Source organism: Phalacrocorax carbo, chromosome 6, assembly GCF_963921805.1.
Source record: "Phalacrocorax carbo chromosome 6, bPhaCar2.1, whole genome shotgun sequence".
Taxonomy (NCBI): domain Eukaryota; kingdom Metazoa; phylum Chordata; class Aves; order Suliformes; family Phalacrocoracidae; genus Phalacrocorax; species Phalacrocorax carbo.
The window spans coordinates 8200077-8221307 of record NC_087518.1 but is presented as its reverse complement, the minus strand read 5'-3'; the positions used below and the strand labels follow the sequence as shown (position 1 = coordinate 8221307).

The 21231-nt window shown below is 43.1% G+C and overlaps 1 protein-coding gene across 27 annotated transcripts in view; it reads right to left on the bottom strand.

The window, feature by feature from the left end:
- The window catches only part of MAGI1 (membrane associated guanylate kinase, WW and PDZ domain containing 1), a 360734-nt gene that overhangs the window by 44871 nt on the left and 294632 nt on the right, over positions 1 to 21231 (bottom strand). For 22 of the 27 annotated variants that reach the window (XM_064453525.1, XM_064453527.1, XM_064453528.1 and 19 more), the window contains 5 exons: positions 19999 to 20056; positions 17571 to 17659; positions 16484 to 16576; positions 12603 to 12785; positions 10910 to 11530 (listed from right to left, as the gene is read on the bottom strand). In XM_064453525.1, the coding sequence (XP_064309595.1) occupies positions 10910 to 11530; positions 12603 to 12785; positions 16484 to 16576; positions 17571 to 17659; positions 19999 to 20056 (1044 nt within the window). The remainder of the gene's footprint in view (positions 1 to 10909; positions 11531 to 12602; positions 12786 to 16483; positions 16577 to 17570; positions 17660 to 19998; positions 20057 to 21231) is intronic. The other 5 variants (XM_064453536.1, XM_064453537.1, XM_064453541.1 and 2 more) reach the window with 1 other exon arrangement.

Here is a 21231-nt window from a genome sequence, read left to right as displayed (position 1 = left end):
GGAGCACCATCAAGAAAAAAACCCCTACCCTGTCCCTGTCCAACTTTTCTGCTCATCATCGTGATTTGCATAACAAGAGTGTCACTGCACTAGCAAAAAAATTAGCTATGCAATACCAGCTTTAAGCGAGCGAATAATTTACACTGCAGGAATATAGCCCTGCCATAAATCAAGTTTGGTAACTACCAAATACAGTGAAAAATACCATGTTTCTAATGCTAATGTTCAATGCTAATGTTAAGAAAGCGATGCTGTCAAGAGACCATCTCAGGCATTATTAACCCACTGGCACTGGCAAAACATAATGAGGCATAGCATATTACTGCCATTAACAAGAATTTCAGTTCTAGGTGCTCTAAAGATGTTAAATTGTATCAGCCTCTATTACTTATTCTTGGTCAGGATGCTAAAGAATTCCTCGTAATTGAAGTCTCAGTCATATTTTCAGCATCTCAAACAAGAATCGATTTTGGAAGCGATAAAGAAGATATAGGCTAATAAAATCTATTTAATTACTACAACAATATAAATTTAACTATGTAGTAGGATACGTATGGTAATGCCAAGACTATAAGATAATAAAGAGATTGAGAATTAGTGTGACAATTACCCATCTAACCTATGGTTGAAAGTATGTCAGCAGTTCTAATATTTTTATTTTGAAGCTCATTAAATGAAGAGTTTTTCCTAAAGCTCGAGCTGTTGGAGTCATATGCTTAGATGAAAATCTCTGTTAATATTTAAACAAATATGTACATAGACATTAAATTTCTGAAACCTCATGAGTTTGAGAAGGTAAACACCAGGACTGGAAAGTAATTAGAAACTCCCTTGTTCTCTTTACATAGATACGTGTGTGTGAACACATGTATTTTTTTTTTTTTCATATGCATAAGCATACATGTGTGGATACGCATGAGGTACCTACCCTTTTCCACAAGCCCACAAAATCCATGACTTACAAGCTTTATTTCTAGAGCACATCTCATTTATTTAGGCATGCTGCGATTTTGAAGATGTCCAGTCCCAAACCCACGCTCCTCAGCTGCCTGTCCCGTGGCATGGCCATGTGAGTACCGAAGGGTAGCAGCACCTCAAGGCCAATCTGATGTGCCACTCCAAGCTCAGCACAGAGGATCATATTTCACTACTGTCACATCTGTATTTACCCTGCCCAGTAAGGGTGTTTGTCTTCAGACTTACCACAGCACTGTTACAAGGTGTAAATCCACAAGCTCAAACCTGTGTGGCTTATGGCATATTCCTGTATTTCATCTTTGGAGAGCAGCCTGCACAGGGATGCCTACAAATAGGGCCCTCTTGGCATTAGTTTTATGTTGCTATTAATAAATAACCACCCTTAATAATAAGCTAATATTTATGGAATGCTTAGCCAGATTCAGACCTGGGGGGTGTACATGCACACATGACACGCTAAAACAGAAAATCTTTATTAAAGGACAATGGTTTTGCAGATGTTTTCACAAAACATAACTTTATTAGATTTAAAATACAATTTTCTATTAAAATAAAGCAGTAACTCAACATACGTCCGAGTATGTACCTGTACATCTCAGAAACTAACCCTTGAGGGTAAGGATGGAGTCAAAACTTCTGGGGACTGATATTCACCTGCCACATCCCTACCAACATTACCTTCATGTGCTCCCAGCCACAGGGCCCTGGCCTGCCCCAGCATCCTCAGCCAGCTGTGTCATCTCCCTGGAGCTCAGCCTTCTCTACCAGATCTGTCTGGTCTACAAACCCTGCCAACTTCTCACATCCAACTCATGGTACATTGCAGGTCTTCTAGCACAAAAGACAGCTTTAACAGGGCCTTCGAGCTGGTATAGTCCTAGTTACTATCACCATCACAAAAATAAGTCAATCTGACCAAGAAATAATAAACATGAAAATGAAAAAACATAAAATCCCAATGCAGAATGGAAAAATAAATTAAATTCAGAATAGAGAGACTTAGAGACATGAGGATAGATATTTAAAAGCAACCTGTCTCAGAACAAAACCATTGACTGGTCCATTACAAAGCCATCCTTCTTCCCCAGTTTTGCCCACCTGCTATTGCTTTTAATGACTCCCCAAATGTATTTAATTACAGTCATAAACAAAGACCTTTCTTGGGTTTCTGATACCTCATTAACTCTGTTATGACTGGTTATTATAATGCCAAATGAGGGCAGCAGCCACCGCACCTACCTGCAACGTGGCTGATAAAAACCGGTTATTTACAAGTACATGCACTCCAAAATGTCACACAGGCAGATTGTGAGGGTAGGAGGGAAAACTGGGTGGAATAAAACCCTCCTTGCTGCACAGCTCCAAGTCTGCTCCATTTTCTACTGTGGAAATCCTGACGAAGATGTAGGATGCACATCTCTGGCTAAATCTGCCTTTTCTAATGCATAGTATTAGGTTCTGCTGTGCCACCTTGTGCTACATCACATTTGATATAAAACAACACTGTGTGGGTTTGAGTTGCTCCACTTATACCACTTCAGCATTTAATACCAAAACCAAATCAAAACATAAGGGGGAAAAAAAGCTAACTTTCAAAACCTCAAGCTAGGGACAAAAAAAAAGGCTTTAGGAAGAATTTCAGAGCTCTCATCTTTCATTTGCTAAGCAACCTCCCGTTTTGTTCTCATCTAAGAGACTACTGCTTTCTGCAAGATAAGGTGGTTCATGCAATAAAACATCCTGATGGGAAGATTTCAGACATTTTTTTCTTCCAGCATTCAACAAATGCTTTGATTTTCTTACTGATTTTAAAGCAGATCTAGATTCCCTGCCACAGAAAGGCAGACGTGCTCACAACGTGCACACTGCCTCTATTGTGCTGTCAGCATGCAAGATTACACAAAACGGACGTTATTTTGCTATTCCAAATATGTTAATTGCTCACCTCCTGAATAATTAAAGTACATGTTTCCTCCTGGCCTTAAAGCACGCTTCGTGAAATATCTCAAAATTTTAGAAAATTACCTCAGCCCCTGAAATTAATGCAAAATGTGTAACAAAATGCCAAGCAATGAATCAGCAACTGTTCCACCCTGTTTTACCCTTCCAAGTGGCTCTGGAGCTCAGATGACACATACATCTGGGGGACATAACCTATAGCATAGATAGGCCACGGTGCCACGAAAATGCAGGGCAACTGATGTAAAACTAATGCTGAACCAAAAAGCAGATTTCACAGGCATCTCCTCATTTCCTTACTCATTCCTAGAAGAGAATCAGTGCAAATGGAGTTAATGAAGGGTAGCGGAGGAGAAAACACTTGTGCCTCAAATGACTAACAGATTAGTGTCAGCACTTTGCATGTATCACACCAGCAAGAGCTGGAAATTCTGCAGGCAATTAAAATGTCCACATACCAGCGATGCCAATTCTCCTTTATTATCAGAACTGTAATATTATAAAGCTGTTGTTTTTGGATTTGGGTGCTCATATGACAAAGTGCTTTATTTGGAGTTTCTTTGCCTCCTGGGGTTTAGAAAAGGCATGAGTATTAGAGGCTTGAAATAAAAGGACAGAAAGAACTCTGATGTGGTACTTTTATATCTGGAATTTTGGAAGCTTAACATAGGATTTTTAAGTGCTTGGGCTTTTTGAGGTTGATATTTGAATTTGTCGCTTACTACTTCAACTGGATGCCTTGTATTGTGAAACTCCTGCACGACCTGGTAATGCTAATTAATTAGTTCCCACGAATGCACTATTTGTATGAACATTAGTAACGCACATCTAACTATTTGGTGTCCGAACAAGCTACCAACAATTACCCTTTGTGGCTGCAGGCATTTGTAGGCATCCAAGACCTTGGTGAAACCCTGCTGCTTCCTGGAGCCTAATGGGAGCCTTGCCATAGACTTCAGCAGCATCAAAATTTGCCCCTTCATGTTTTTGGTAAGCAGAGTTATCCCAAACCTTGCAAATTCAGATCAGCAAAAACAAACGGTTAATGTCACTAAGATTAACACCTGTAAAGCACTTTGAAGGAGAAAAACACTGTGTAATCCCAAAATATTACATTATTTATAAGATGACCTGATTTTAAATGTTAAGTTCGGCTTATTTTTATCACAAAGAGAAAACAAGTTCCTGCTAGCTTGCTTTACAAAACCAATTACCAGTGATCAGTGTATGGTGCTGCATAACAATACACAGCGTTGCCCCAAAAAGGCGTATCTGACACTCCGGAGCTGTTTAGAGGAAAATTAACTTGCACAGTGGATTTAAATACATGCACATAAGCAATTCCAATAAGGGGTATGAACTTCAAACTTCTTATTAAAAATATCAAAACATGTAACATTTCCTTTATTTCATCTTTTCTTGCAGATGTATCTGCTCTGTCCCTAATCAGAATAAGGCTGTAAGAGAATAGTAAATGTGACACCAAACTTGCTTTAAGGTCTCATCAGCTTTTTTTGGCCTTGTTAGAATATAACTCCACTTAAGAGAGAAAAGAATGACAGAGTGACTTCGCAGTTTGGGAAAAAAGATGCAGCTACTCCCAACTAAAGGTTCCCCCGAACCTGTTCCTTCCCTGCACATAAGTCATCAGTTTTAGCAATGTATTTTTACTAGGATTCTGTATTTTCAGAAAATGGAAAAGCAACACTGCAAAACAGTTTAAACACATTTCACTTCATTTCTAACGCAGTTTGCAGACCAACTTACAAACTCTACTAATCTGATACCCTTCCTCCCAGGCAAATCTCTTTAAAAGAAATAGTAACAAAAATAAACAAGAGGAAACAATTGAAGACAGATTTTTAAATGCCAAATGAAATTCCCAATTTAATCAGGAAATCCATCACTCTGGAATTATAAAGTAATAGCCCTGGAATACAAAGTAATGAACTTGAAAAATAAATCCTGGCATTACACATGGACATATTTCTTTAAAAATGTTTTATATATAGTTTACTAACTAGTGAGGGGTGCCTATGAGCTATCAAAAATATCCCCCACCTGTTATTTCTGGATGGTATTATTGGTACTACAATATCAGGTATTTTTCAGTGTACAGCTCAAAATAACCTACACTGAGTGACAAACTGCTGAGAGAGTCAACAAACAGGTTTGATGGGAGATACCTGAGTAGAAGCTACTGGGAGCTGTGGTAGATGGTGGTGGTTGACAGAAGGTAAGGCAAGGAAAAAAGAGGTGACTTGAAATGGGATTTTTCAAAACACGTAGAGGTCGGTTGAGCACACCAGATGGCAGAGAGGAATTAGCTCTGCTTCTGCCCTGGGTGAGAGAAGCTGCCACAACGTGCTGGGCTGGGGAGTAGAGTAAGAAAACCAACCATAAAGGTGGCATGCACAATGATCAGTCCCGGCAGCTCTGGGCTCAGTGAGACAGGGTTCAGCAGGGTTCCTGCGGATCTGAACACGGGACAAAGACCTCAGTATAATGCTCTGCTCTCTCCGTATTAAGAACTGAAAACACTGCTGGAAATGGTGAATCTTTCTTCCCTCTGCAGAAGCTTTGGCACAGGCAAACATGCTCTGTGGTAACGGTCAGATGATTCCCAGGTTGTGCTTTTTGTCCTAAATGTAGTTTGGACTCACTTTTTCTTTAATTCAGCAGCTGCTAAGACAGTTTGAAATTTTCTGGCAGCTAGATGCTTAAGTGGCATGACTTTCAACTCACTCTTAACTGCAAGCCTAAAGGGTAAACAGAAGTGAGTGGTTGTTCAAGAGAGTTCAAGTCTGCACTGAATAGCTGATTGCAGCTCTAATTACCATGGTTTTACATCATTAGGGATAGCAACTGAAAAAGAGCCCTAATTCCAACACTGTGAGATGTTGCGCTTTTTTTTTTCTTTTGTGGTTTCTTTTTTGTTTGGTTGGTTTTGTTTTTGACACTTCTGGTAAGGGCAGGAGGGAAAACTTCATTTCCATGGGGGGACAAGATCTCGATAAGCAAGTACAAAGACAATATTTTGCTTATTAAATTCAGACTGATAAAGGTATCTGTGGTGGGGCAGAAAGGATGGAGTGGTGATGCAACATCCTCTGAAACCTGTGGATTTCACTAAGCTCAGATACTTAATGCTCAATGCTGCTGCTCATTTATGCCTGAGCACTATATTTTGACACTCTAGATCTCAAAGAGCAATTTGATTTCAATTATACTGTTATAATGTGCTTGCAAGTATAATGTGTTATGATATATTGTTTGTAAAGTTTTCCCACTGTGTCTAAAGGATCTTGTAACTCTCTCTACCCTGGCTGGGGGGAGCCTGAAGCTGCAGCAAGCAGCATAAAGAAAGAGGCACATATCCTTATATTACTACGTGATGTTTCAATGGCATGAACTCAGAATAAATAGAGAGAAAAAAAAATATTTCCTTTCATTTTAGGCTACAGAAAGAGCAATCAGGTCCAGAGCAGTAGACTCTAGCATGTATTTTCAGCACAAGAAGGAGGAGTTAACTCTTCTCCATGGGAAGTATCAGAGGTTAGTTACCCTCACGTGCTAAAAGTATCGCTGGAACACCAAGGGAAGGTCCATCCAGCCAAGGAGAGTTAAGAGATTTATCACTTTAGAGCTTTGTAATTTTGTTCCATTGCTGCAAATCTTTCTTGTAGTTATATGTATCAGAAGGACCTTCTTAAGACCACTGAGTCAAGGACCAAATGAGCGGGACTATGGGTGCAGACCTCTCTCCAATTCCACCTTCCTCATCGCTCCCCACAAACACCTTCCATTCAGTTGAACCACGAACAGGAAATTTACTACAGACTTTGCTTTTACGTGGAGGTAAGACCCAGGTCGCTACTGATGGGTGTTTGACAGGTAGATGGGGTTATGTAGATCAGGCTCAAGGTTTCTCCTATTTTTGACGTTCTGGTGAAGAAAGATGCTAGTGAGCACTAACTGTGAAAGCTTTGAAGGGAAACTCTACATTCGACCCTGCATGAAACTGCTCAGCTTAATTCTTGTAACTGAACATAAACTAACCACAATGTTTTTGGATAACCTGAAGACTGACCTTAAAAAAACCAAAAGGAAAAAAAAAAGGAAAACATTAATTCTCTTTAATCTGAGGTAATTCACAAAATGCATCAATAAGACACACAAATGTTCTCACTGAAACAAATGCTAGATCTTCATGACTCCAAAAAATACAGCACAGTAGTTTTGCAGAATAACTTGTTCTGAAACAGCCCCCTCCTGTCCCAGCACAGACGCAACTCCGAGAATAAAAGTCCCTTGGGAAGCTGGGAAATTATTCAGACAAAATGTTGCTTTTATTATGAATAGAATCTGTGCAGAATGGAGAGGTATTTGAGAATTGCTTATTTCAGTCGATCACTGTGCATAGACAAGGCTTCAATGACAAATGGATTTCAAGTGGCAAATATTACCTTCTTTCTTTGCCTTTTTTTGATAAAAGTACTTTATGTACTTTCTAGGTACAAGGTTAAGAGAACATTTTCAGCCACAAATATTAAAAGTAAAGGTGTGCCTTTTGTGACCTTATTAAAAATAATTATTTAAAATAATTGAAATGTGTAATCACATCATGAAGCGCAGAGACAAAAACATACGCTTAATTCTGCATTTCATAACCAGTAGCATCGGTTTACTTTCAGGTAACCAGCCCTTAAATGGTCCTGTGGGGTCATCAAGCATCTCCTCTGCTGTTGCAGGCACCATATCATGTCCCCTTCAAACCTGCTGACTTCACCTTCAGGCAGCAAAGGCTTTACACCTCCTCCAGTTTGACTTACAGGCTCTAACGGGTTGGCATTTTCTTCTTCTTTACAGTTGAAATTACTCATGGCTGAACAACACTCAGTTGTTCTTCATCCAGATCTCTCTTCAGTTTAAGTATCTCCTGTCTCTCCTACCTAACAGTTAGAGACAATAATTTTGTCCTCTTTGTCCATTTATTTTGCTAAGCAAAAGCAGCCTTTCTGATCTGGTCTCGTGTACAGTCCAATTAGCTCCCCTGCACCCTGCCTCCGCTCAGAGTTCTTCCTTCCTGAACCCCTCCAAATCATGAGATACGCTCAGTGAGTTATACCCAGCACTATGTACAGGTGAAATAGGAAAACAACAGCAATAATACAATTAATGCCTGGGGGTGGGGGGGAGGAAGGGGAAATAAAAAAATTAAACCAGCACATAGATAAGGCAAGTTTTCTATGGGACCTCTGGAAAGCAAAACCTCAATGACCAGACGTCCCTCTCTTAATGTATTTATTCCCCTGCCCTAATCTTGTATGAGTCTTGCAAATGATTTTCAGATGACATGTGAGCAACCGAGCACACAGAGGGGGCATTTCAGCTTCATTGTTCCTGAAACCATCCTTCTGTTCCTTGCTCAAAGGCAACGGCAGGACTCGCCTGCTCCCGTAAGCCAGCTGAATACAGTAAATCTTTTACAGGCTGCTCTCAGTGGCTGTGGGTTTCCATTCTAACAATTAAACCTCGTTGTTGGGAGTACACCAGTAGCTTGGAGCAGGCAGAGCTTTTCCCCATATATTACACATTTCTTTCTGATATTTTTCTGCCTGATTAGTAATCACGTCTGACAAATCCTTTTGACAGCTCTTAACACCAGGCTTAGTGTTGCAGGGATGCTTCATGCACAGCCTGACTGAATGCAAATGTTGGACCAACACAAGGATGCCTGACAGCATCCGAGCATTTTCTTCACTGGACACCAGAGGGAGGAGCAGGAAAGGACAACTGACAGCGAAGCTAAAGAACTGCTTCAAGAGCCCTGAAGGAGCTTATCAGGCACTGAAGCCAAATACATTTCTGTAACTGGACCAAAATAAATAGCGGCACCTTGTCTGGGGATGGTACTTCTGATAAAAGGCTTGGCAGGGGTAACATGAGGTAAAGTTATGGGAGAAAGGACCCAAGTGCAGCAGCACTGAGTGCCAGGTGCATTTTAGCCAGCTCCATCTTACAAGCTTTAAACAAACCCAACTGTGTTTGACGCTGGGGCTACTATCGCTGTCTGTATTCTGCTTGGCTTCTGTGCCACAGCTTGTGCGCCTTTCAGTCCAGCCTTCTTCTGAGTGTGAAGAAAAACACATTCCAGTGATTAACCGTGGATCCAGCGCCACCACAGTTTCCGAGTCCTGTGCCACAGAGGCATGAAATTTGGAACTGCAAGTGCTCTATGCTGAGATGGAAGTGTCAGGACCTTGAAGGAGGGAGGGAGGCAGTTCAAGGAGATTGATATGGTATCTATCCAGGAAGGTGATAGCAAATGCTCAACATGCGTTTAGTATCTCGATTAAATAGAAAAAGAAGAGAGAGATTCAGAAATATTACCAGGGAACTATTTACTACCTTATTAAAACTATGCTTTTATTTCCTCATCAAATCTTTTCGTTGTGCCTTCAAGGCACAAGGAGGATTATTAAATGTCAGCCACAATTCAAATAATTAATGTATGGTGTTACCAGATATATATACACTCTACAGGAGGATTAATAATAGCTGCTATTTTTCTTCCAACCATATTTTCTCCATAATACATATATTAATCATGAGAACGCAGTGCATTTTTTACCTCTCTAGTATTGAAAGTCTTTAAGGAACTCACACTTTGAAAACTGGAGATTTCTTAATATATTATGTTCTCTACTTTTTAATTCACTATCAAAATACAAAACCACAGCAAGCACTTGGAAAGGAAGGAGTATAAGGCAGTGCTTTCTCCAGAGCTGCTATTAATTGTAGCATCAATGCTCTCAATTCCTTGAAATAGGTCTTTAAAAACAACAAACCAGAGTTGCAAATTCAGAAAGCAGCTTGTCCCACGTTAAAACGGACTGGCTTTTATTGCTAGGTTACTACAACCAAAAGACTTCAAAAAAGGCATCAGAAAAGTACTTTTATATCAAACTCTGCTCCCAGGGCAGGCCAGGGGCTGCGTTCAGCACCTACTTGTCAGCTTAACTCTGTCTCTGCAGTGTGCTCATCCCTGCGAGGCAATGAGCACCAATGTGTATATTGTCCATAAAAGCCGCTGCAGGGAAAAGGGAGCACAGCAGGGCTGGGGCTTTGCCCCTCTCAGATCCCCTCTACCAATGCCAGAGCAGGGAGAGGGAGAACTGACCCCTCTGCTCCTGACTTTGCACTCAACAGCCGACATGGACTTTCCTGCAGGCTTGACACTAACTCTTCCAGTAATGTAATCCACAGAAGTGTGCTACCTCAGATTACTTTACACTTACTATGTGCAGGGAAAGAGCTCCTGTGGATGGACTGACCCCACTGACAGGTTACCTACCATCCATGCTCCCATGTGGGCTGCAGACATACTGCTTGGAGAGTGTTTTGTGTACCTGCTGGTGGCCTTTCAGCAATGCAATAAAAAATGAGCACAGCACCCGACTGTGCAGCAAATAAACGTGTCCAGAACGAACATTTCAATTGCTTACAACTTGGAGAAGTTTAAATTCTCTCCTCCACTCCCAACTGTATTCCAGGTGTAACACTGCCATGGTGAAAAGTCATTGGATATCTGATTTTGAACACTGCAAATTACAGAACGTATTACCAGCCTCTTCCATCTTCTAAAACAGCTCAAAAAATATCCACGTTCTATTTAAAATAATTAAGTTTTACAAGCATGAGATCAGGGTTTGTTATGTAAGTAAAGGTGTAACCATACCACTCTTATGTGCATTACGAGAAGACGTGTGTGACGCACGGGAACTACATGCACACTCCCCCCAGCACAGCATCAAACAATAAATAATTTTAACCATCTATGTGACCTGACAACTGCCAACTTGGGGCACCTCAGGAGATCAACCATTTCTACAGAGAAGCTTAGGACAGCAGGTCTTTCATGACATGCTCTTTTCTAAAACTTTTAAATAAAGCAGTTTTGAAGACTTACCTCCTCGCTGCACCAGCAACGTGACTTCGCTTCCCTTAGGACATTCAATCAGCATATCCACCACCTGGTTGTGAGTGAGGCTCTGCACATTCTTCTTGTTGACTTCGACAATAAGATCGCCCTCCTTCAGGCCACGGCACCGCGGGCTGTCCACGATTTGTTTCACTCTTTGGCCGCCCCCACCGGGACTGTCTGCTATAGTAAACCCAAAGCCCATAGGCCCTTTCACTATATGCACAGTTATGAGTTCAGGTTGTGTTGCTATTGAAGATGCCAAAGAGACGGTGTCATTGGGGTAACCATGGGGTCCGTTGGAAGAGACCTCAGCAGGGCTGCTGGGCCTTGCTTCCTTTGTGCCATTTACTTTCCCTGTTTTACTACTGTGGCTCGCTGGGGAGTCGTAGTTTTCCTGCCCGTTCACAATGATCGGCTCTTTGTCCAAAATTGCAACGGACGTAACCAGGCTCGTGTTGGGATCGTCGGGATCAAAGGGCAGGGGGTAGCCTCGGCACAGTTCAAGGTCCACGCTGGCACCGATGGGGATGGACTGGAAGATTTTCACAACTTGAGCATGAGTGTGCCCCAGCACACAGGTATCGTTCACGCTGACTATGACGTCCCCTGCAGAGGATACAGACATACCAAACACATACATTTTGTGCACCCCAGGAAGGTGAGGACTACAGCAAGCTGATCTGCAGCATCCACAGGTACCACTCACCGGTAAATAGTAGCATTTAAGTACCTTTGCAAGGAAAAGGAGCTGTGACACTTGGGCAAGCAAGACCTATCTATACACAATGGATTCACTGCATAAAGTCTTTATGTACATAAACGTTTTTGAAAATGAAAATGGAACTGGCTCATGCAAAAAATTAATAAATTCAAATGATGGTATATGGCCCATTTAACAGTTATTTCGAAGCCTGGCTCTCACTGTTATACACTGTGCTATGCTGACATATGATAGAAACAAAACTGAGAGCACATGAGAGCTATAACAGAAGGCTCTCAAATACCAACTGCTCAAATATGGTGCCATGTGTCATGCCTCAGACATACTTTGGCCTGAAATATAGGCATCGATTAAGTTATGATTCATTTTTTAACACTGAGGCAGCAACATAGGGATGTTTTAATGTTGTGACGCTCCACATCAAGTGGAATTGTGACCTCAGGCAAAACCTAACAGGATTTCATCATGCTGGGCCTGATCTCTGGCAAAACAAATTGGCCCTTGGTGCCTCCACACAGGGAAATGCAAGCTAGCCCATGCCTCTGCCCAGTCCCTGGGAGTAGCTTTGGAGAGCAAGTGAGTGGCATGGCAGGCACAAAACACACAGTGACGCAGCCCTGCAAAAATACCACAGCCATTGCCACGGTGGGCACGGTAACGTGGGACCCTCCGACCGCTGGCTCCTTTCCACAGGTCAGGTGGGGAAAGCAGGAGCTGGCAGGGCCCCAGCCCCATATTTTGACACCTGAGGTGAATTGACAGTGTGTGAAGTGCCTTGTTATAAGATTTTTGACATAACCCTCAATGTACTTCACTTCCCTGCTTGCTGATTGGAAAGCTGAACACTTTTTCCCCAAAAAAGGATGAGGACTAAGTACTTTACAAACCACACATAGAACCAGCTGTAAAAACATAAACCAAAGTAGTGGTGGTGATTTTGATTTAAATCATTGGTACCTGTTTCCATTTTGCCATCCAGTGCTGCGGGGCCGTCGAGCACCAAACTTTTGATTTGGAGAAATTCATCTGGCTCATCCCCTCCAACGACGGTGAAGCCAAAACCCCTGCTGCTTTTCCTTAGCTTGGTGTGGATGAACTTCCCTTTCAACTCAGAAGGGTTTCGTGTAAAAAAAGGTTTTCCTGTGTAGGAAGTTTGGAAAATCTATAAAGAGGCAGGCAAGAGTGTTTGATCTGTTTTTCTCTACCCCTCCTGCTATAACAAGTACATGGAGAAACACAGCGGTGTGCTGGGACAGGACTGAACCTCACTCCAGCATCTTCTCACCTCATCACACTCCACCCATCTGCCTGGATCCAATCATGCAGTAAAGAGTGAGCAAAACCCCTAGTAGCTGGTGCTTTGTTAGCTGTGGTTGGGCATGCCAGAGCCCTAAGGTTACAAAGGGGAAAACACACTTCTTTAAGGAATGGAATATATTAAAGCTGGCAACGCTGGCTTAGATATGTGTCTTATCTCTGTCCTGAGGTAGTTATATCCATCCCAGGAAGGATGGGACAGGGGCAGCACAAATGCCTCCCACAGAAGGAGTCTGCAGCAAGAATTTCTGCAGAAAGGAATATCATTATGGTTTTTTACCACTTGGCTTTCTCCCAACCCACAGAGCAAAAAGCAACTTCTGAGCTGTGGCAAGACACTGCATAACCTTTAGCATACCTCCCGCTGCCCCACCATCGCTACCACCCTGTGACCTCCTCCAGTGAAAAAGGGGAGGGCACTGATGTTGTTCTTCAGACACTGTTTGAAGTCTTTTCTCTTTCCTTTCTGCTCCTTGCCTGTTGTGGATGAAACACTGCTGTTGTGAAGTATGGATCAAAGAGTGGCCCAGGACTGGAGCGGCTGTGCTGGAGGGCTGTTAATGCTCTCTGTGAGCATGGTTAAGAGGGAACAAGGTGCTCCAAAGACAAAAGCACATCCTTGCAGAGCATGTTGCACAGGCTCGGAAGAGGAATCGCAGTTGCTGTACTTCACAATGCCAACACTAAACACCTTTGCACTTTTAATTGTTTTTAATGCTTAGAGGGGAAAAGACTGTGCCACTAAGCCCTCTGGTGACAGCTCCAGGATCAGCAGTGTGTATCGCAGCCAGCAGAGCTGGCACACTTTCAAAAACTTCGGAAGCATTGCCGTGGGCCTCTGTTGAGAAAGGAGACCTTGAGGGAGAGTGAGGGGATTTGAGACTTGCAAGCCTTTGACTGGGGGAAAAAAAGTACATTTGAAGATTATTCATGAGGGGGCAGTGTGAGGACTTGCAGACTTCTGCTTTTGAAGGGTAACACAGGAACACGGTAATCCTGCACATCAGGTGCAGATGCTCTGCTCAGCCCCAAGCCGCAAAAAAGCCCTGACTATCAAAGTGCAATCCAACGTCTCAGGTAACAAACATGGCTGAGAGGCAGCATGCAGTGGGGCTTGCTCCTGTGCTGATTTCTGGTTCAAAAGACAAGCAGAACAAGCACAGCTTGCTGGCATCTGCCTACAAATACAGGGTGAACTTGCCCTGTAGTAAGAGGATAGCAGCACCACAGGCTATGTCCTACCTACAGCATTTGGGAGGGGATCACATTTTAAATTAGTGTAACTACAAAATCCCAGCTGGGAGAGCAGTGCCAGGGGCACCAGGAGGAGTCCTTGTGCCCACGTCCTCACCGGCAGTGCCATCTGTGGGAGAGACGGAAACCCCTGGGCATAGGGTAGGGGGACAGGGAAGCTGGAAATAGCTGATGCAGACGGGGAGCTGGAGAAGAGGGGCAGCACTGAGAAAGGAAGAGGAAGGAATGAAAGAGAGAAGGAGCCATCAGTGGGTACCAGGACATGTCACTCAGAGTGGTGCCGAGACAGTCAGAAGCAGGTGGAGAATTGAGTGAGGCTTCTAGCATAATCCCCTTCATAACGGGTCCTTTGCATTGCCATGCATGGATGCCTGAGCAGCCCTCACTTCAGCCTGACAGTGTAAAAGGCAGAGGAGGCATTCACAGATGTCCCCCTGAGGAAGACCAACTGTTTTGGGGCACTCTGATGAGATGCCTAACCCCAGATGCCTGGTGGCCAGGGTACAATCCCCAGACCTCCCATATTTTTCCTTGCTGCAAGTCTGGCTTACTCTAATGTACTCTAATACCTCTCAGGAACGTGCTGGGAGCTTTGGATACCGTTAAATTTTGCACAACTGTTTTGGAAGGGCTGATCTGCTGCCACCTGCAGCAGAGAGCAAGCCCTGGCTCTTGGCAGCAGGAAAGACAGCCTGGGACAGCAGCTCCCTTGCCAGGCTCACCTTTGGAGACCATGGCTGACCTGCAGAGCACGGGAGTACTTCCCAGCTCCCAGGACTGGCCTCCTCCCGGCTGTTGCCAGCTCTGTCAGGATGACATGCTCCAGCCAGATTCCCCCTCTCTCACCTTTCCCCACCTCTGGCTCCTGCAGAGCAGCACAATGCCATTTACTTGCTACGCAATTTAGACGTAGCCAAAGATGAAGTCTACTTGCAACCACTTGTAACCAGAGAGCACTTGTACTGCAACAGGTACAAGTGGAAATCTCTGCCCTTGCTGTCAACCTGATCTGGCAATGTTTCAGCTCACGCTGCAAATTCAGGAATGATTCATGTCCTGTCTGGTTAGTTAAGACAAGCAACTGGTGTGTGAGCAGTTGGCTGTACACAGACCACTGACACTAATAAATAAGGCTGTAATAGCCCAAAGTACTTGTACACATATACAACTTCAAAGTAGGTCCACTGTATTTGGACCTATTATCATAACCTCCTGATGCAGAGCTTCCCAGAGGACCTTCCACTCAGATTTTTCAGAAACATGATGTAATTTGCCCCTAACACGTGGCAAAGGCACTTGTGCCTCTTTGCCTTCTGTTACTACAGAAAGTCAGATTCAGGACAGAGGCCTGGCAGCTCTGCAAAGCTCTCCGAATAGCAGAGGACCTCCCACTTCTGGTGTTCCCCCAGCTCCTACACTGCCCCCCACACCACACCACACCCCCACCTAGTTTCATTTGTATTCAAAGCACACAAAAAGGAAAATCCATTAAGTTGCAAGCCAGACTCATCCACGTCAACACCAGAACGTGGCTGCTCAGATGTCACAAATGCGACCAAGACACCCAAGCTCTCCAAACCAAGGTCCTGCCAAACAGTGCTGACATCCTAAGCACACCGCAGCTCCCAAACACACTGACCATTTTCCAGGGCTCTTAAACTACTTCATCTTGAAACTCTACCTGCCCATGAACGCAGACATGGGGTGGCATTGGCTTTGGCTTTCAAACTAAAACATGAGCATGTTAATGCATGTCTGTGTCGTAATCACAGTGCAACATGGTGAGATTTTGTGCTGCTTTCTGCGAGGGAATGTTGACCTATGAGAACAGAAAGAAATCTCTGTGCTAAGAGCCATATTCTAAACTCAGTAGAGCTTAGAAGGTGTGAAAGCCTAATCCTTGCATATCCATAGAGTTCTATAGAAAAGGGTCTCTTCCTACTTGCATTTGCATCCACCACGCCTGCTATTAAATCCCACCAATGTAACTCATGTTTTCACCATGCTTTTTTAAAGCCTTGGAATGCCAGACAGAGAATAGCCACAATCCTTCTTCGATGCAGGTGATCTCATTTGACTCATTTGGCAACAAATGTGGTCTTGAAACAACTGTTCTCAAAATCTATGGGAATTCAGATAACCAGGCATGCGCCCTGGTGTGTGACACTAGTCATGGAGATACTCCCTTTGCTGGTGGCTGAGGGAATTTCATTCTCAGGAAAAAAAACCTTGTTGCACTTTTACAACTGGTTTAACAAGGTTGTTACCTTGCACTGGTGCTTCCCGAACTGCCTCTTGGTTGTTTGAAACATGGTTTGGAGCAGTGGGTGCTGGGAGAGATGGACACTCCTCTGTCCATTCTGGAGAGGGCAGAGAGGGAAATGTTACTGGTTTCACAACAGCACGGTGAGCTCCTGCACATACACACACACTGGGAGCATGAGGTTCAAGCAGAGGAGACGTGAGAAGCATGGCAAGAGAGGAAAGAGAGTCACAGAAGGAGGGAATAAAATGAACATGATGTTCAAAACCAGTTCTAGAGGACTCTTTATGTCCACATCAACTGATCCATCTGCTGGGACACCCTACCTCACACTCAAACCTGGGACTTGATTTGCACCTAAGTGGTCTCAACATTTATATGAATCTATTCCCCATGGCACTCATGGCATCTAAGTAGAAGAGCTGATGTTGCAGGCAGTGAGGCTGCAGGAGGAATGTTGAAGCCTACATTATTTTCACCTTGGATAATCACTGCTGCCACAGGCCCCTCACTGCAGTTGGGCTGTATTTAAAGAGGGGAAAAAAAAAGCGGGGGGGTGGAGGGGATGAAAAGAAAAAAAAAGTGGTTTATAACAATGAAATTACTTCAGATGTTAGAGCTTGACAGCATCCAAAGGTCTTGGGTTGAGAAGTCTCTCATGCAGAGGGGTTTCTCTCGTGTTCATGTAAATGCCTATACCTCATCCCCTTTGATAGCCTGTGAGTTCCAATGCAGACTGGAATGACATCAGCCACAGTGAGTAACTTGATGGAGCAGATTAAAGAGGAAAACCTGTGTTTGGTTTCTGGGAAGCCTAGAAACTTTCCAGAAATAAAGGATATTAAAAGAAAAACCTCTCCCCTTTAACAGGGGTGAAAGTTACTATATTTAAGTGGTTTTATGGTTTAGATTTTCTCCTTTGCTGCATCTTATGTGAGGGGCATATGCAACCTTTCCTATCCACATCATTTTGCCTTTAAACACTAACGCCACAGAAGAAAGGACAAACACATTGGCATCGCTCTGCCAAGGCAAGGGAGGGCACGTTCCCTTATGAAAACCCCAACCATCACACCCTTGGTGGTGCCAACCTTCTGGCGGCTGTTGCTGTTGCTCAAGCTGTTTCTTCCTCTTTGCTTCAAGAACTGGGTTTTCATACTGTGTCTTCCTGTTGATGTGGCTGGAGATGAAAGAGAGCAATAAATTAGGAAACCCTTTATGTGACAAGCAGGAATGACGGCCAGGCATGAAATTCCTCTGAGAAAAGGAGTAAAATACAAAACAAACCCAACAGCAGCGTATGTGGAGCAAGACTCACCTAGTCATGCCAAAAAGCATATTTAGGAAAACAAGCGGATTCCAGTATTGATATGATGTCTTGAGTAGGAATGGCTAATTCCTTCAAATACATTAAAGCAGTGATCTATCTGTGAAAAATGAGATTAAAGCAGAAAAGGTGCTCTGTCTGATTGCATTTTAAAAGACAGGCCTATATCATCCCTACTTTAATCAGTTTCCCAGAGGTAAAGTCATTCCCTGGCTTACCGAAGTTAAAAAAAAAAAACAAAACCAAACAAACAAAAGACAAAACCAAAACCCCAGCAACTGGCGACATCTGTCAGCTATCTGACCAATATACACTATTAACAGCGTGTCTTAAAAATATCTGTGGGGATGCAGGTTATGAGTGAAAGGCTCCAAACGGATCAAAATATCTTCAGAATCAGCCACCAGCAAATAATCCCAGTGGAAACCAGCATTTGGTGAAACTTCAGCTGTCCTTGGAGGGCAATTAGGCAGCTTTTGACCTGTATGAGATGTTCGGAGCCAATACTTCTTACCAATCTCAGGAAAAGGAAAAAAAAGCAGCCCAGCCCCAAACACAGCAGACAAGCAATGCACTCCGCAGGGGATTAACTGTTTTATGAAACCAAACGACGAACACCAGCCACAGATGCCAGGGCAGCGGGGGCGGGTCTGGGGACTCGGCAGCTGACGGCTGCAGCTGAGACGAGCTGCTCAACAACTGCTCAAGAGCAATTTTTCAATAGTGATTTTGCTACAGTAAAGGAGCAGGTAGACCTTAAAAAAATTATACTAGCTTAAAGCCCATCTGTGTATCTAAAGCAAAGTTTACCATTAAGAACTTGCAATTTTATTGTCTCTTGTCCCATGTGCCTTTATAAAAAATTAAAAAAAACCCAGCCCTGAATGAACAACCACTTTTTCAAGCAATTATGACAGAAGCACTCTAGATAGTTATGTTCAGAATTTTTTTCTGCTAAAGATCAATATTAAATCACTGGAAAAATATTTAACTAATCAAATAAAAAGAAGTTAATGAATTTTCTAAAATATTTCCCATTTTAATATATCTTCAGAAAGTTAAGAAAAAATTATAACTATAAAGATGATATAAACTTTGTCATGATACAGTTGCTTCTCAATAAAACTATTATGCAATACTAGAGTGCCTGAATTGGAAGGGATAGAGACAAATGCTCACATTGTAACCATCTTGCTAGACTGCAGATAGCATGTAAAATAAACTTATGTCTCACTGCTGTTACTTTTCTATTAAATTTCATCACTAGGGAGTGCCACAAAACTAATGGGCATGTATATACAAAGTGACAGGAAAAATGCTGTAAAGACCTCTTGGCATGGCATTTAATAGCCAAAAAATATTCTTGATGTCTTTGGTAAATAAATGTCAAGCCTTAATTACACAGTTTGCTAACCTTGTTTCCCTAGGCACAGATGGTAGGGTCAGAAATGAGCCAAAGCAGACAGCAACTGTAGTCCATGTCTATTCTGAGGGCTATCATACGCTATCCTACTAGACAGGAGTATACACACAATTAAAAATTCATTTTATGGGGTCAATGATGAAACAAAACTCAGATCTCTGGTTTCCCAAGGGAGCGATCTGACATCCAGATAAAGAAGAAGCTGTTCTAATTCCAGAGAGAGTCCCATTAAACCTGTAATTCTATTCACAACAACACAGCCTGATGCAAGGACCTCTGTGGTGGCTGTTTGGTCACACAGGCTTGTCCATTCATCCTTTTGAGCATCTTCTGACTTGTAACTGAATCGGTGGTCTGCTTTGCACGCAAGTATTTTGATCATAGCACTGTATGAAGGGGATCGAGCTCAGTTAATTGCAGACTTGTTAATCTTCTCTTGATGAAAGTATTTGGTGATGTCCTGGGGCTCCTGTATGCCCTGACCCAGGGGTGCTCCTGTCACCCCCGAGCTCACCCCTAGAGCTTACCCGGCGTCTTCCTGTCGTCCTTGAGCCTCTCCCCACGCCAGGGTGCTGCTTCCAGAGCCCACGAGAGGATGGGAAACAGCAAGGCAGGGTTCCTCTCCCAGACCCTATGGCATCTCCCAGCCTGCACAGGGGCTGGGGTCTCCTCCTTATTATGAGATGATACCAACAAAGCACACAGACCGCTGCGGAGAAAAGCCTTCCTCCACCTGACAGCCACACCAGAGCGGGGGAGCAGCACTTACTCTACATAGTAGACACCATATACGGGATCCTCAATTTTCTCCCAACCAGCAGGCAACTCTGGAAATAGAAAAAGCATTACTGAAGCCTCCAGCGAGGTTTTCTCTGACAGGTCCTATTCAGTGTGCAAAACTGATCAGTAGCTCAGACTTCAAACACTTTTCAGAACAAGCACAGCCTCCTTTTAAAGACTGGCATAGAACAGCACCAACATCATAGCTTGTCCCACCAGTGCTGGATTAGCAAATCAGTGGGAAGATGCCCATGCGAGTCAATTTTAGATTTGCTTTTTGCATTACATGAATAAATGATCAATAAATTTCCTTCCTGGGAGTGCCTCAAGTGCCCTCCTGGTTTGACCAACATGGGTCTGGGTGGAGGCACTGCAGTGGATGTCGATGCAGGCAACAGGCCAGAGGCATTTTAACACCAGCATCTAAAGCAGGCGAGATTATGGCAAACAATTGTAGCACGCTAACAGAGAGAATACTTTCACCTCCTGTACCAGGGCCAAGCCATTTATGCTCACCACTGCTGAAAAAGGTTGGGTTTTACTCCTTTCTTAGGGATTTACATTGCACCGCTCATCTGTGAGCCCAACGCAAAAGTGCATCTTGAAACAGGACAGAGTGAGTTTAACATAAATGGCCGGCATATGGAATCCACCCAAGTCGGGCTGGCACACCCAGATGCATTTCACTGCATAGCACTTAATGTAAAAACACATATTGCCATAATGACATGTAACAGAGATTTCCTTTTTTAATTAGCGTAATTAACAAAAAACCGTTCTGAAGATGAAATTAACATTTGGAAACGTATCCACTTTTGTTCCTGTTGATTTTCTAGACTGCGCGTAGTACTTTAACTATAATTAGTGAATGTAATGAAATCACTTCAGCATCCAACTGGGGGTTATTAAAGCTGTATGTACTACTTAAGGGCCTGATCCTTGCCCACTCATTTAAACACAATGTTCCCGTTGGTTGCGGGTACTGAAATAATCATCCTATTAACAATACAGAGTGGTGTATTTTTGTAACACTGTGAATCAACTTGAAAGAAAGCTCCACCATGCTATGGACTGTGCAGGTGTGGTCCTTGCCCCATAGACTCTGCACGTTCATTTAAATAATAATAATAATTTTTTTAAAAGGCCATTGTCAGATAACACAAGTTCAACTACTCCATTCAAAGAAATTCCTCAAAATTTATGACTAGATTGACAAGACTGA